The following is a 14,065-nucleotide window of genomic DNA, read 5'->3' on the forward strand; positions in this document are numbered from 1 at the left end:
CCTTAATGTCACCCGAATGCTTCAGATGCCCACACCGTGGAGCTCGCCTCTTCCATGAAGAGGAGGGTCGTAAGAAGTGGTGTAGTGGTGGACGGGCCTACAAAGTCCACATTCCGCTTCCTGCCCTTGATGCCCACTTTTACGCTGATCAACAATTTTTCCAAATACCTAGGTAATACAAAGACGCCTTTGCTTTTTCCACCATTGTTATTCTACAGGGATTTCAGCACCCCCACCACGGTCTGACTTCCATCAAAATTCAAGGTGGGGATCTTGGAAAAGCTTACTTTGGAGAAGACGAATATCATGGTCAGCTTGAATGTTGTTTCCTTGTTCACACGGGTTCCTCTAGCTGATACGTTCAAACTTCTGGAGGAGAAATTTGACAGTGGGATGGAATGTCATTCCATCATACGCTTATATCCACCTTTTTTTAAATACAACGGTAGCTTTAAAGAAATGTCATATTGAGTTGCAACGGGATCCCCTTTGTCACCAGCCATTATCAACTTTTATATGCAAGATTTTGAAGAGAGGGGCCTTTCATCACCAACCACTCACCAACTATGTCAACTCTGTCTGAAGCATTCAGGTGTCACCAGCTCTGTTCAATATGTATGTTGAAGATATGATAAGTGTGACATTGGATGAAAGAGAAGACGGAATAAGTATTCGTGGACTAAAAATAAGATGCATTGGATTTGCTGACGATGTGATGGTTTTCGACGAGGACACAGAGTCATTGCAGATATTGGTAACAGTGTTGGAGGAAGGAATGGAAACATATGGAATGAAAATTAACGTTAAGAAGACTAAAGTGATAAAAGAAACGTAGATGGCATGAGGGTGAAGACAAAAGAAGATGAAATACATAATGCGAGAACCTACAGCTACTTGGGAACTTTGTTAGCTGAAGACTGGAAAAGTATAGGAGAAATAAAAAGAAGGATAGGAATGGCATAAGAAGTTTTATAGAATTGGAAAAGAGCCTTGTGTAACAAGGCACTGGAATTAAAATCGAGGAAGAGATTGGTGAAATGCCATGTGTGGAGGGTGTTTGTGTATGATTGTGAGACTTGTACGATGGGGAAGAGAGACAGGGACAGGATTGGGGCGTTTGAGATGTGCGTTTGGAGGGAGATGGAGGGAATACGGTGGACGGATCGAGTTAGGAATGAGCAAGTGTTAAATAGGATAGGGGAGAAAAGAACGTTGATGGAAAAAATAAATAAAAGGAAGGGGTCAGAAGAAGGAGAAGGCTGATGTTCATTGACAACATAAAAATTGGAAGACATGGAGACTTGAAGGAGATGGCCGGAGACAGGAGGGAATGGAGACAGCATTGGCGCGGGGGACCTGCCGACGGGCAGAACACCACAAGATGATGATGCCTTTCATCTGCTCCGTTACGCCCTTATTGCTTCCTAAGATATGTTGATGACACCTTCATAATATGGCCTCATGGGCTAGACGCTCTTCACACTTTTTTTGGCCATATGAACGACCAACACCCGAACATCAAGTTCACTATGGAGATGGAGCGGAATTATAAGATTGCCTTTCTTGATGTCCTCGTCCATAGGAAATGAAATGGTAAACCCACACATACATATCTGTGCCTCAATGGCCATAGTCACCATCATCCTTGTCAACGTGGAGCTGTTCTTTCCACCCTGATACATCGTGCGAGAGCAATTTCCGACGCGGAGAGTCTTCCTGCGGAATTGAACTACCTCAAGAATACCTTCCGCCAGAATGGGTACGGAGAGCGGCAGATCTCTTTAGCCTTCATAAAATCCTCCGCAACTGCAAAGAGGTTGGTTATGAAGGAGGACCAACCGAAACCGACAGTCAGGGCCTTTTTACGCTATATTTCTACGATATCGGGCAAAATTTCCAGGGCCCTGAGGAGGTATAAGATGGGAACCATTCATCTATCTACACCAAGTTTAAGAGACCGCCTCGTTTGTGTAAAAGATCCGATTGGCCTTATGACTCCTGGAGTTTATAAAATCTCCTGTGAGTGTGGTAGTGTTTACGTGGGGGAGACTGGGCGAACAATATCTACTCGTCTCAAAGAACATCAAAGGCATTTCCGATTTGGTCAACCAGAAAAATCAGCCATAGTCCAGCATAGACTGGATGAGGACCATAAAATAAGGTGGGATCACATCAGAGTTTAATGGCGAACAAATAAATTTTGGGATCGTTTAACTAAAGAGGCTATTGCAATAAGGCTTCAGAATAAAAATGTCAACAGAGACACCGGATATTCGATCAGCAGCTCTTGGAATAGAACTCTTAAAAGAATTATGCTTGCCAGAGCTAAGTATACACTGGTCCATGGTCCTCCCTGACAACAATCGGGACTCGACCAATCCGGCCCCTCCTAATGCTGAGCGTCAACGGTCATTTCAAATATTCATTCAGTAGCCGTGAGAATTACTGGGGTCTCACCAATGGCACTCAGCGGGCTGCGCTCATTCGAGAGACGAAAGTAATAATTTTTGACGAGGCCACTATGGCACATAGATATCTTGTAGAGATTCTTGATCGATCGTTGCAGGATCTTATGCAGTGCCATGAAATGTTTGGAGGCAAAATTGTGCTCTTTGCAGGTGATTTCCGCCAGATCCCGTCTGTTGTATTGAATTCCAAAACTCCGTCCGATATAGTATCAGCATCTTTACGTTCATCCTACCTGTGGGACAAAATCAAAAAATCCCCTTGACGGTGCCCCAGCGCACGCGCGGAAACGTAGAAATTGCTGAATTCCTCTTGAAAGTTGGCAACGATTCTCTTCCTCATCATGTGTTCGGTGATATCTGCAGCTACGAAAAATTGATTGCGCTTTCACAGTTTCGAACCGCTCATAGATTTGAGGATGCCATAGACTTTATATACCCCGCAGACGTCCTCGCTGACCCAGGTGTTTGTCAGAGTAGAGCCATACTTTGCACTCACAATAATAATGTACGTGACTTTAACGCGCAGGTTCTGGCCTCTCTGGCAGGTGACACGCATCACCTCTATAGCGTTGGTACAGTGAAAGACATGCAGGCACTTGATATTGATACAGATCTGCTCAACCACACGCAAGGCAAGGGAATTCCTGACCATGTTTTCTGCGTGAATTGGTAATTAGGAATTTGAACATCGCGGAGAAGCTGGTAAATGGCACCAAAGTAATTGTGGCAGCCATTAGTTCACACTTGATTCAAGTCAGAAAGCCTGGAAGCATAGATCAGTTTGGTATTACAAGGATGCAATTTATGTTTCCCATCGTACAAGGCAGTCCCTTGGAAATGATCAGACTTCAATTTCCCCTACAGGTGTGCTATGCCATGAGAGTACACAAAGTCAAGGTCAAACAATTACCAAAGCTGCCCTTGACTTCCGATCAGAATGTTTTACGCGCGGACAGGCCTATGTTACCCTCTCTCGGACTCCCTCGCCAGATGACGCCTTGTTGCTTATTCCCCTCGAGCGCCTGTTTGATGGAGTGCCTACGCTAGAAATTTGGTCCATCAAGAAATATTACTTTGACTCTTATATCAGTCGTTAACTTTGTGTGTAAGTAGTAGTTGAGTTAGTGGTTAACTCCCCCTACTACCCTTTGCTGCTTGCCTTAATCTATTGATTATCCTTAGTTTGAAGAGTATCGTTTTATTCACCGTATTTCGTTAAAAAAATAAACAACAAAATAACCGATTATAAAAATATGGCTCCCAAATCCTACGTCCAGCCTCCTCGTTGACAGAAATTTGAAAACGCATAATGCGCGGCTAATCGATGAAGTGAAAAACATATCATTGACAGAGTAGTTTTTATTCGTTAAGACGGCAAATTAGCATAAGAAAAAATAATATTACTATCAAGACGCCATACGATTTATTTACGTTGATAATTTGAGCAGCTGCATGTATAGCTATCTGGAATATCTAGCATCCTTCAGTATAACACGACACAACTAAAAATCTGCACCTACACATTTTAATCTAGGTAAGGTTGGATACGATGAAAAAAACGATCCTTAAGGGAACAAATGCAGATAAAATTGCATTAAATAGCAGAGTGATCACCAAAGGCTTAACACCTCTACCAGGGAGTCTCGGGGGGCTATGCCCCCCCAGCGAGCAAAAGGGAGTATGTTTTAAATTGGTTTGCGCATTTGCAAATATTATTTTACCAAAGTCATGAGATCGTTTGGTTCGTCGAGGTAGCCGATGGCTGTGGGAATTACGAAGGCAAAAACACCAGCAAGGAAATGAATAGGCACAATTTCGCTCGTCGGTTTATATCTGTCTTTTCATGAACAATTTCGTGCAAAGTAATTAATACTTATGTACCATCGTGCCATCTATCTTCACTTGATCGCCACCATATCAGCCCACGAATAAAAAAACAGCAGATATTTCAACTCAAACATTTTCAAAAAAATAATTTTTCCCAATCATATAAGTTCTTTCCCTTGGGGAAAATGTTTTCATTTATATTATTTTCGATCGTGGAGTAAGTAATTAATATAAACTAGATGATGCTGCAAAGCTAAATTTTTTGAACACATATTTTCATTTTTATCTTCAAACAGTTTCAATTTTTTAATGCGTTGCTCGGCTGTTTTTGGCCGCTCCCTAGTGTGAAGCAAACATTATGTCAATATTTAGCTGTGAATGCTTGGGCCCAAGTTAAGCCTCCTTTCTAAGTTGAGAAAAAAATTATATTATAGGTATTACTCTTATTAAAGGCTTTTGTAAAACATGTATATGTTTTGTGCAATGAGGCCTTTCAAAATTGGTCCCGCGAGCTATTAAATTACTTTTATGATAATGCAAAATAAACATTTCTCCTTACCTGAGTTTTCATTTCGGAGAGATGTTCACCTATTGATAATAATCCTGGGAGGAAGTGTATTCCAGACCGATGTGAGCCGAGTGGATGCCGCAAAATGTATTATTCGCTATATATATGCTTCGCAATGGATCAGGTCCGCTGAACTTGAAAGTAACTCCCCTCCTTTGTGTTCTGATCTTAATTTCAATGGAGATGACCCCCTTGGAAACCTCCATATGGCTTTCTATTGGTCGACACCTATGTAATGTACAAGGAAGAGGTAGTTCACCGGCACTGAGGAGGAATGTGGAAGGATTACTTAGCGTGTAACTTCGTAATTATGAATTCCAAGCCATAGAAATGACTCCGTTGCAATAGCCTAAATAAAGGTCAACAAATAACAACGGCCATTGTACCAATTCATCGTTTCCTTCTTTACATTAATTCGAAGCCTCAAAATACTTGTCCAATGATATGAGTATTGTGGGTTATCAATCTGGTAAACAAACTAATATTTGCTGCCGGTTAAAAATTGATTTTGCATGGAGAGATTTATGCCTTTATAACCGTCATCACTTCATAATGTTACGTTTTCTGGCATAGCTATACTTATTTCACCTTAGCTGCTGAAAGTGTCTAATTTTAGAAAATACTTCACATTAACTATTTCAAATGTATTTTTTCAGAGGTAAGTACCACGATAACTCACGTACTCAGGCATTTGCATTTTTCCGTAATTTTTGATGGCTTGGTTGATTTAATTAATCACCCAATAAATACATTGTGGTGAATTTTTCACTTTTAATTCTATGATAACTGTTAGTGTAAGAAATGATCATACGGAAATAAAATTATCCGTAAATGATTGATTCATCGCACTCTGGCTTTATATCGAGAGTGAGTGAGTGTTTACGGTTCGCTTATTAACTATGTTTGATTTCTTTTTATTGATTAATGGAGTAACGTTACTCTTTCCGCATTTCCTCTCCTTGAGTTGAGAAAGCTAGCTAACGTCTGATGTTATTTACAACGGGATCAATAAGTAACTAATAATAGGAAACATCATAGTATAAATTCACACCATAGTGTAGCATTTTGTATAGCATAAATTATATAGCATATATAAACACATATTATAATATAGCATAAATAAACACCATAGTATAGCATTTTGTTTACAACCAATGCCGTGATAGTATTGGCAAGCCCGATTACACAATATGTTACGGAAATTTATGAAATTATTTCAGAGTGAACTTTGGGTACTAAATTTGGGGTCTATGATTCAAGTGCTTCAGTTTAGTCTTATTCTTGTTCTTTAGCCATAGGGTCAACTGACTTGGCACTTTTTTTAGATTCCTGCATTGATAAAGACGTAAATTTCACCAAAGAAAAAGACGTTAATTTCTTTCACTTAACTTGGGTCTATTCACTTAATTTTTTAAATTCCATTTCTAATCCATGTAAATGCACACGTAGCCATGTAAATGCACACGTAGCCATGTAAATCTTAATATAATTTAGCGATTTACGAATATTTTGACTTCAATGAGTAATCAGTAAAACTATAGGATTAAATTTAGTATAATTTTAAACCACATCGTCTGATTTCACCCACGCAATTCGGAAATATCTTCTGGTGTTGTAAAATCTGATACTTTCCCGGCGAATATATTCGAAAAAGGCCATTCGCACTTCCAGCTGGATGGTCTCGCTCCATTATGCCGACGTTTCGGAACTCGAGTCGGGTTCCATCCTCAGGGCTAATGGTGAGTGGATTAAGTTTTCCAGCTTATATACCCTTCAATTGGTTGTAAGGTCTAACGTGATTGGCCGGGAGGCAGCCAATCTTATTTTCCTTAGTGACGGTTTCCATACATTACTTAGTGAATACCCGGCGTCATGGTTGAGGATGTTACTTGCCAGCCGGATCTCGATGGATTCCTTTACCAGTCTTTCTGACAATTTTGTCTCACGTCATAGAATTTTCACTTCTTCCCACTTCACCCTATGGTCAGATTCAAAAGTGTGTTCTACAGCCGCAGATTTTTCCGGTTGGCAGAGCCTAAGATGCCTCTTATGTTCTTTGATCCTGGTATGAATGGTTCTCCCCGTTTCTCCAACGTGCACCTGCCCACTCTCGCAAGGAATTTGTTAGACCCCTGGATTTTCAAAACCACAAGGATCCTTGGCTTTAACAAGTAGGTCTCCTAGTTTGGAGCATGGTTGGAGAACGGTGTCAATACTGTGTTTGTGGAGGATCCTTGAAAATTTTCCGGACACCGTGGACACGCAGGGAATTTTGGCTTTAGCGATGGGCTTTCGGTCTTTCTTCCTCATTTGAAGAGCCTTGGTTTTTAATGCTCCTTTTTGGGGTCGAGTGTATCTCCTTGTTACGGTAGCAATTATGCCTGAAGGTGGTCTTCAGATATATAATCTCTTTTGGCAGGCTTTCTTGGTCCGCTATGGCTTTGGCTCGATAGAAAAGGGTGGACAAAACTGGTCTCCGTTGGGCGAGGTGGTGATGACTTTGTCCATTCAAATAGAGGTCCGCGTTGGTCGGCTTGCGGTAGACGCTGTGACCGAGTGAGCCGTCATTCCTTCTATGGATAAGGATATCCAGAGACGGGATTCGATTGTCTTTCTCGATTTCCATCGTGAAAAATGGATGTCGACTGTTCATATGGCTCAGGAAATGTAAGCTCTCCCTCCCATGCGGCCAAATTATGAAAGTATCATCGACATAGCGACAGAAGCATCTGGGCTTCCTGGTGTCAATATTTGAAAACTTTAAATTAAGAAGCTAGTATTCGTCCTAAGATAAACGTCGCGGAGTAGGTACATTTAAGACGCAATAGAGAGGGAGAAATTGCATTTCAACACTCATAAAAGAGTCTCAGAAGCCAAAATGCTTCTTATAAGTGGAGATAAGAATAGCATGGAGGACAATGCAGTCAGAGGTTCATGCAGAGGTTCCTTCATTATCTTATTTATATCGTCCTAACAAAAGTTATATTCTAAATATCCTCACGATCACATAAATAAAAGAATGAGGCTTCTTGTCATTGTTTACAATGTTCGTCGAACGTTATATTTTACAGAATATTTTTACTTATATCTTCAATTCAGTGGTTCTCTCAACTGCAAGTTGAATGATTTTTTTACGATTCATAAAACGGTATGGTCCTATGTTTACTTGTAACATCCTAGCATAAGTTGGAAAAATGTATACGTGGATCGGTTCAATCATTCAGATTGTATAAATCTCCGGAAGATTCATATATATCATCTCTTCATATACGTCAAGAGGACGTAATATTTGAAATAAAATGCGATCTTTTTTTTGGAAATAATTGATGAATTTTCAATCACTTCAAATTTAAAATTTACAAAGTTAAATATTACAGTCACCCTCAGAATTTTACCTATTGCAGTATTCTTATTTCACCTGGGCGCAGTACATACTCAAAAGATTTTGGGTTGTTTGATCAAATATTCCAAAGACCATTTCGCTGAAACGAGAAAAAGATAGTGTTAGATCATTACTGCACTATGCACTATTGGCAGTGGCTTTAGTGAACTGGTGAAAATTTATGGTTTGAGTGTTGTGTTGCTTATTGAAAACTTTGGGTAGAAGACCAAAGAGTAAATAGGGTGGTTTCCTGTTATTTTTTATTGTCTAGATCGAAAGATTATTACTCCTGGAGTATGCATTTCACATTTTTAGATTTTTAAATGATGAAATCTATTTTTCGCTATTAAATGAAAAGTGAAAATTTTCAAGCGAGCGAAAACACGACCGCTAAGTATGAATGCTGGGAAAACTCCGTGTGACGTCGTTCTGGCTCCCGCTGCCGCAAGTGAGGTGACCTTGGGGCGAGGCTTTGAGCGCTGATACAACGCAGGATACTAGCAGGTAGCAGAGTACCCTACTAGCAGGTAGCGCTTTGCTTAAATAAGGATTATTAATACCTTATTAAACGAAGGAAACTTTCCGACCTTAGCCAGTTTTAATAGGTGATTATTAAGAGATTTTTCCCTGAGCTCTGTGCCTCATGCATGCATTGGTAATCTCAGACGATGTAAAACTCCCATCTACTCGTAAAGAAACTAGGTCCCAGTGGCGTCACGTGGAGTCGCATCGCATGAGCGCCAATCTGGCGTATTTCAAATGAGGATAAAATTGATCATTGCCATTCGTCTATACTGGGATTTCTGAAACCAAATAATTTATATATTATGAATACACTAATGGTGGGTAATGAATCGCAATCAATGCCTTTCGTTTTCTTTGATGAAGGAAACTACCCTATTCTCTGCAGATGTGTGGATGCGAACGGAGTTAGGTTGAGAAATGAGGAGGTATTGGAAAGTGTAGTGGCTAGCGCGCTCGATCCTTCTATCTAAACGGTCATTGGTAGATGTCGATGGTTTAATTCGTAGTGCCTCCAAAGTTATTACTCTTTGAAGAAAATATCGAAATTTGGATTTTTTTGAGCTGAAGACTAGCAACTTAAACAACCTGCTATTATAATTAAATGTAATTGCTCTTCTCTATAATTATTTTATTACGTACTACAACTACTCACTAAGCCATCATCTGGTACAAAACATCGCAGTGCATGCACAGAAAATCATATTCATTTATTTGAGGAAGGAGAGGGAGAGGATTTGACAAGTTGGAGGAAGGGGTTGGAAACAGAAGTACCGTGGGGATAAAAATGAGAAAACGGACAACCGAGGAGGTGCGGAAAACCACTGACAGGAGGAGGACCATAGTGTAAGCCATAATAGAAGAACGACACGAGACACCTAGATCCTAGATTCCATCCTCTACCCTTGGTTTTTTCGTATCCCTTTAACGTTCCGTTTTCTCACTGCCTCTCCAAAGTACTTCACACTTCCTTCACTTCCTCAATGTATAAATGTGAGGTTCTCGGCTACTCTGATGCATTGAACCAGATGATAGCTCTGTGAGTCGAAACGTATGTATTAAAAAATACTAAAAACGTGCAATTACAATTTATTTTAATATGTCGAACTCCCACCATATCACACCTGCATCGTTTGAATTTTTTCAAGTACCCGACTCCGCCTGCGGGAAACAGATTTCTTCTTAGGAGGCTCTGATGGCGAAGATACAAAATAACCGTCCGCTTTCAACCGCCATAGCTTCTGGCGAGAGAGTGAAGTTGGAATCACCCGCTGTACTGCTATGTGGAAGGCAACGGGATACAACTATATTACCTTCCCTATAAGACGCAGCTTTGCATTCGCATTGAGAGGAAAGCGGTGGAGGGTGAAAAGAGAAGGGGTAGGAGGAATTTTATTATTAAAATGAGACATCGCAATATTTCCACTTATAGTTTTCCAATTATTGCAATGTCTCATTTTAATAATATTACGAACTTCCACCACATCGTGCCTAACATCATACAGGATAGGAGGGGGATAAAAATGACAGATGTAATGAAGACGGGGTGAACAGGGAGATCAGAGGATAGGGATCGCATAGGAAGCATTGCAAATGAGAGATGGTTTGTGTCGATCCTGCTAATTTCACTCTTTCCAAACCAGAGCTACTTCTGGGAGAAATTGGATTTCAAGTATTCTCATTTTGAAAATGTGAAAATGTTATAATCAATCTTAAATATTGTGGCATTTACATATTTCGCCATTAAATTTCACAGCACAAAAGAATATGTAGCTTGAATCTTTACTAAATAAAGCTGAAAATGTATACATTTTTGATGTTACTTAGAAGCAACATTGGGTTATAATGGGTCAGGGCACAAAGCCAAATAAGTTGGCCTCTTTTTAAGAAGAGAAATTTGGGAAACCAGAAAGGTTGAATTATTTTTAAAGCACCGCTTACCTCAGGAATAATTTCGATTCTGATCCATAGCTTAAGTCTTTACACTGGTAGCACTTAGGAGAGTACTTACTCAGGTTACCTTTTATTTCAGCTTTAAAGGATACGTTTGCATCTTTAGACTCCAAGTTGAGCTTGATCTCTTCAAGTTGCAGCCTTGCTCTCAAGTTCTGTAACGTCTGGTCGGCGCCACTCGTTGAATCCCAGGCACTGCCGAAGTGTTTGTACTCTTCAGGCAGGATCGTCATAACCTTCGTGATGATCATGGTGTCGTCTATGGGTTGATCCATGCGGTTCAACTTGAATGCGATGTTCTGCAGATGGCTTATGTTGGTCATCATGTCTTTCGTTTTGTCGTAGCGAAAGTTGTAGAACTCTTGAAGAAGGAGACACTTTTGTTGCCCGGTTTCCCTCTGGTAGATCCTTTTTAGAGTGTCAAACATTTCTTTCGAAGACGTACACGTTAGGATGTGTGACGCTACTTGTCTATCTATCGTGGACACGATATAGTGTTGTGCCAACGCGTCTTTGGTTTTCCATTTCTTAATTTTAATTGCATCAGAACCCTGATCAGTTAACGTTTCACTACCATCAACTATATCCATTAAATCTTTCGCACTTAACAGAATTTTGAGCTGGAAAGTCCACATAGGATACAAGTCGGCCGCTTTCAATGTCTGCACATGTGCGATATCTTCCGATGTTGGGAGCGACATTTTTCAGTTGAACTGTATAACGATGACTTTTAATTTTCTAAATGTTATAGAAATATTATCTCCTTATTTTTTTACACACGTCCCTGGGCCCATGACCTGAAGAGGTCCATGGCATCAGTTTTACAAGTTTTGTATTAACTTAACATCACACCGCCATGACAGTTCACTTACATCTGGTCAGTACAACAAAAAAAATGAAAAGCGCTTGTCGCTAACATCAATTTTTCATTACGCACTTTAACATTTTTTTGGTAAAATTGCGTTTTTAGACCAGAAAAATGAATTTTTTTCTACTTTCAACAAAATTTTATTAGCATGACAAACGCGGCAGGCAGTTTTAAAAGCTGTTCGTATTTAAGCATTTATTTCATTTTGTTTGTTAAGAGAACGGGGCGGCCAAAAGTCCCGGTCTTGGAAAAAAATAGTTAGGTCGCCAGGCGATCCAGTGCTGACTATCCCCTCACAGCCCACGCGAGGGCAACTGCGACCCATAGAGAAGGTACACTCGAGAGGAGAGGGAAGCTCTGGCCCCGGTCTCTTTTTTTCAATTATTTTCTCAATTGTATCTTTAATAACAATTACACTCGTCCATTTGATTTGCATATCTAGGTATTTCAAGGATAGCGTAATTCGAGACTATTACAGAATGAATTTTTTGCTTCGCTAAAACTCAAGATTTTGTGAAAATTCAATTAAAAAATTATGATAGAAAGGTTTTATTGAGTTAAGAATATATCTTTCATATTAAATTACAATTTTTTTCTTTACCAAAGTTATTTAAGGGCTAATAGAAAGCATATTAATCCATTTAGAATACAAAGTAGATTGCCATCAACCTCAGTTAAGGTTATAACGTAAGAAATGCTAATTTCATTGGTGGTATTTTTTCTGTCATACACTAAGTTTAACGGAAAGTGCACAGAAGAATGTTAGCGTACTTACTGGCCGACTTATTATTAAATTACTCAGTGCATATGCCTTAAATTAAGGTGAACTTATTATGTATTTTACTTACCTATTTCATATATATCGGCACTGAGATTGGTCTTTGAATACAAAGGAACTCATTTTTTGAGCACAAATGTATATTGTTTTCACTTACTACCAAATTAGATATAGATCCACAAATTTGTGAGCAATAATTTGCCATAATTTATATTATCCATCAGGAGAATTCATAATTGTGGTATATTAGTCATATTTCGAATTAGCTGAGGGATCTTTGACTGATTTAAAGCATATACCATTTAAATTGCACCCCTACCTGACTATCCATCTGAGTTTACTATCTGCGATAACTATTATGGACACAAAATGGATTGCAAAGAAAAACTTCAAATTCGTCTCAGCATACATTCGTTTTCTTGTCAATCATTGCTGATGGAATCCGAGAGATAGTTACCCGCTCAAACATTTGAAGGAGAGAATGTCTGATCGGCACAGTCCCTCGTAAATGAACCACCAGCAATATTTAATGATAAGCCAGTCGTTTACGAATTATTCATCTTAAAAAATGAATGAATAATATTTTTAAAATAACTTTTACGCCAACAACAACGCTAAAAATACGAAAATATATTTCGCAGAGCAATTTCAGGAAATATTATCATGTCCCTTTTCATTATATTTATAACTTCCAACGCATCGTGCCACACGTCATATAACCTAAATATGTTGTTGGTCTCAGCAAGAAATCGAACTAGAGGAATCAATTATTGGTGATTTCCTCCACTTATCCCCTTTCATTGTGGAGTCTCTACTCATGCTTCAAACATTACGTGATACTTCTACTGATGCATTTTCAATGCCTCCGCGATAGCTCTACTATTTAAGTAGCAAGTACTAGGGCCGGTATATGCTCTATCGTCAACATAAAATAACGCACAAAACAAGTGTTATCAAAACGTATGAATACTCTGTTTGCTGTTTTTTAGTGTCTTCGCTTAAATAAGATACTTCTTCTTCTCCTCATCAATTTCTTCATCTTAATAACGATTCAACGGAAGATTCATCTATAGTTGTCTAGACGACTTAAATATTAGAATGTTTCTTAGGGTGCTGAAATTAATTGGAATGATTTAGCAAAACTTGAATATAATTTTCTTTTGATACTGCGCTAATATGTTACTCTGGCTTCAAATTTTCACCTGAATTTTCATTTTCATTTGATTGTTTCACTTGGTCTCGGATTTATTCACTAGTAAGCTCTTGTGTTTCCCTGATCGATCTGTGAAATCTCGTTCATAGGCCGCTGAATGCTACAGATAGCGTTAACTTGTCCTACCAGGTGTTTTAACCTTAAACAAAATGTAGTTCATAGAACGTGAAAAAGGCAGCCCTTGATCAGTTGAGATTCTTCGCTTAAAAAAATTCTTCCAGACTCCAAGAAATTAACGAAAATTTATAAATGACTCCGAGTCTTCTATTAAATCACTTGTATAAAAAAGAATATATTATTTTGAATAGACTGGAATCCAAAGGTTTTTGGGCACATTTTAATTACCTATTACCTATAAAAATTGAGACAATATCACCCCAGGTGACAAATCACTAATAGCTGATCCACCAAGCCATCTTCCATTAAAACGAATATCAGGTTGGATTTTTTTGCTGCCAGCGAGTTTAGTCTACATTTTGGCACAGG

The 14,065-nt window shown here is 39.1% G+C and overlaps 1 protein-coding gene across 1 annotated transcript in view; it reads right to left on the reverse strand.

Annotated features, from left to right (window-relative positions):
• Nucleotides 1–4,913, reverse strand: part of LOC124153262 — a 32,192-nt gene extending 27,279 nt beyond the window's left edge. The window contains exon 1 of the mRNA XM_046526360.1: nt 4,855–4,913. Coding sequence (XP_046382316.1) covers nt 4,855–4,866 — 12 coding nt within the window. The 5' untranslated portion in view covers nt 4,867–4,913. The remainder of the gene's footprint in view (nt 1–4,854) is intronic.
• Between the last annotated feature and the right edge of the window lie 9,152 nt (nt 4,914–14,065).

The sequence above is a fragment of the Ischnura elegans genome, chromosome 2 (assembly GCF_921293095.1).
Source record: "Ischnura elegans chromosome 2, ioIscEleg1.1, whole genome shotgun sequence".
Taxonomy (NCBI): Eukaryota; Metazoa; Arthropoda; class Insecta; order Odonata; family Coenagrionidae; genus Ischnura; species Ischnura elegans.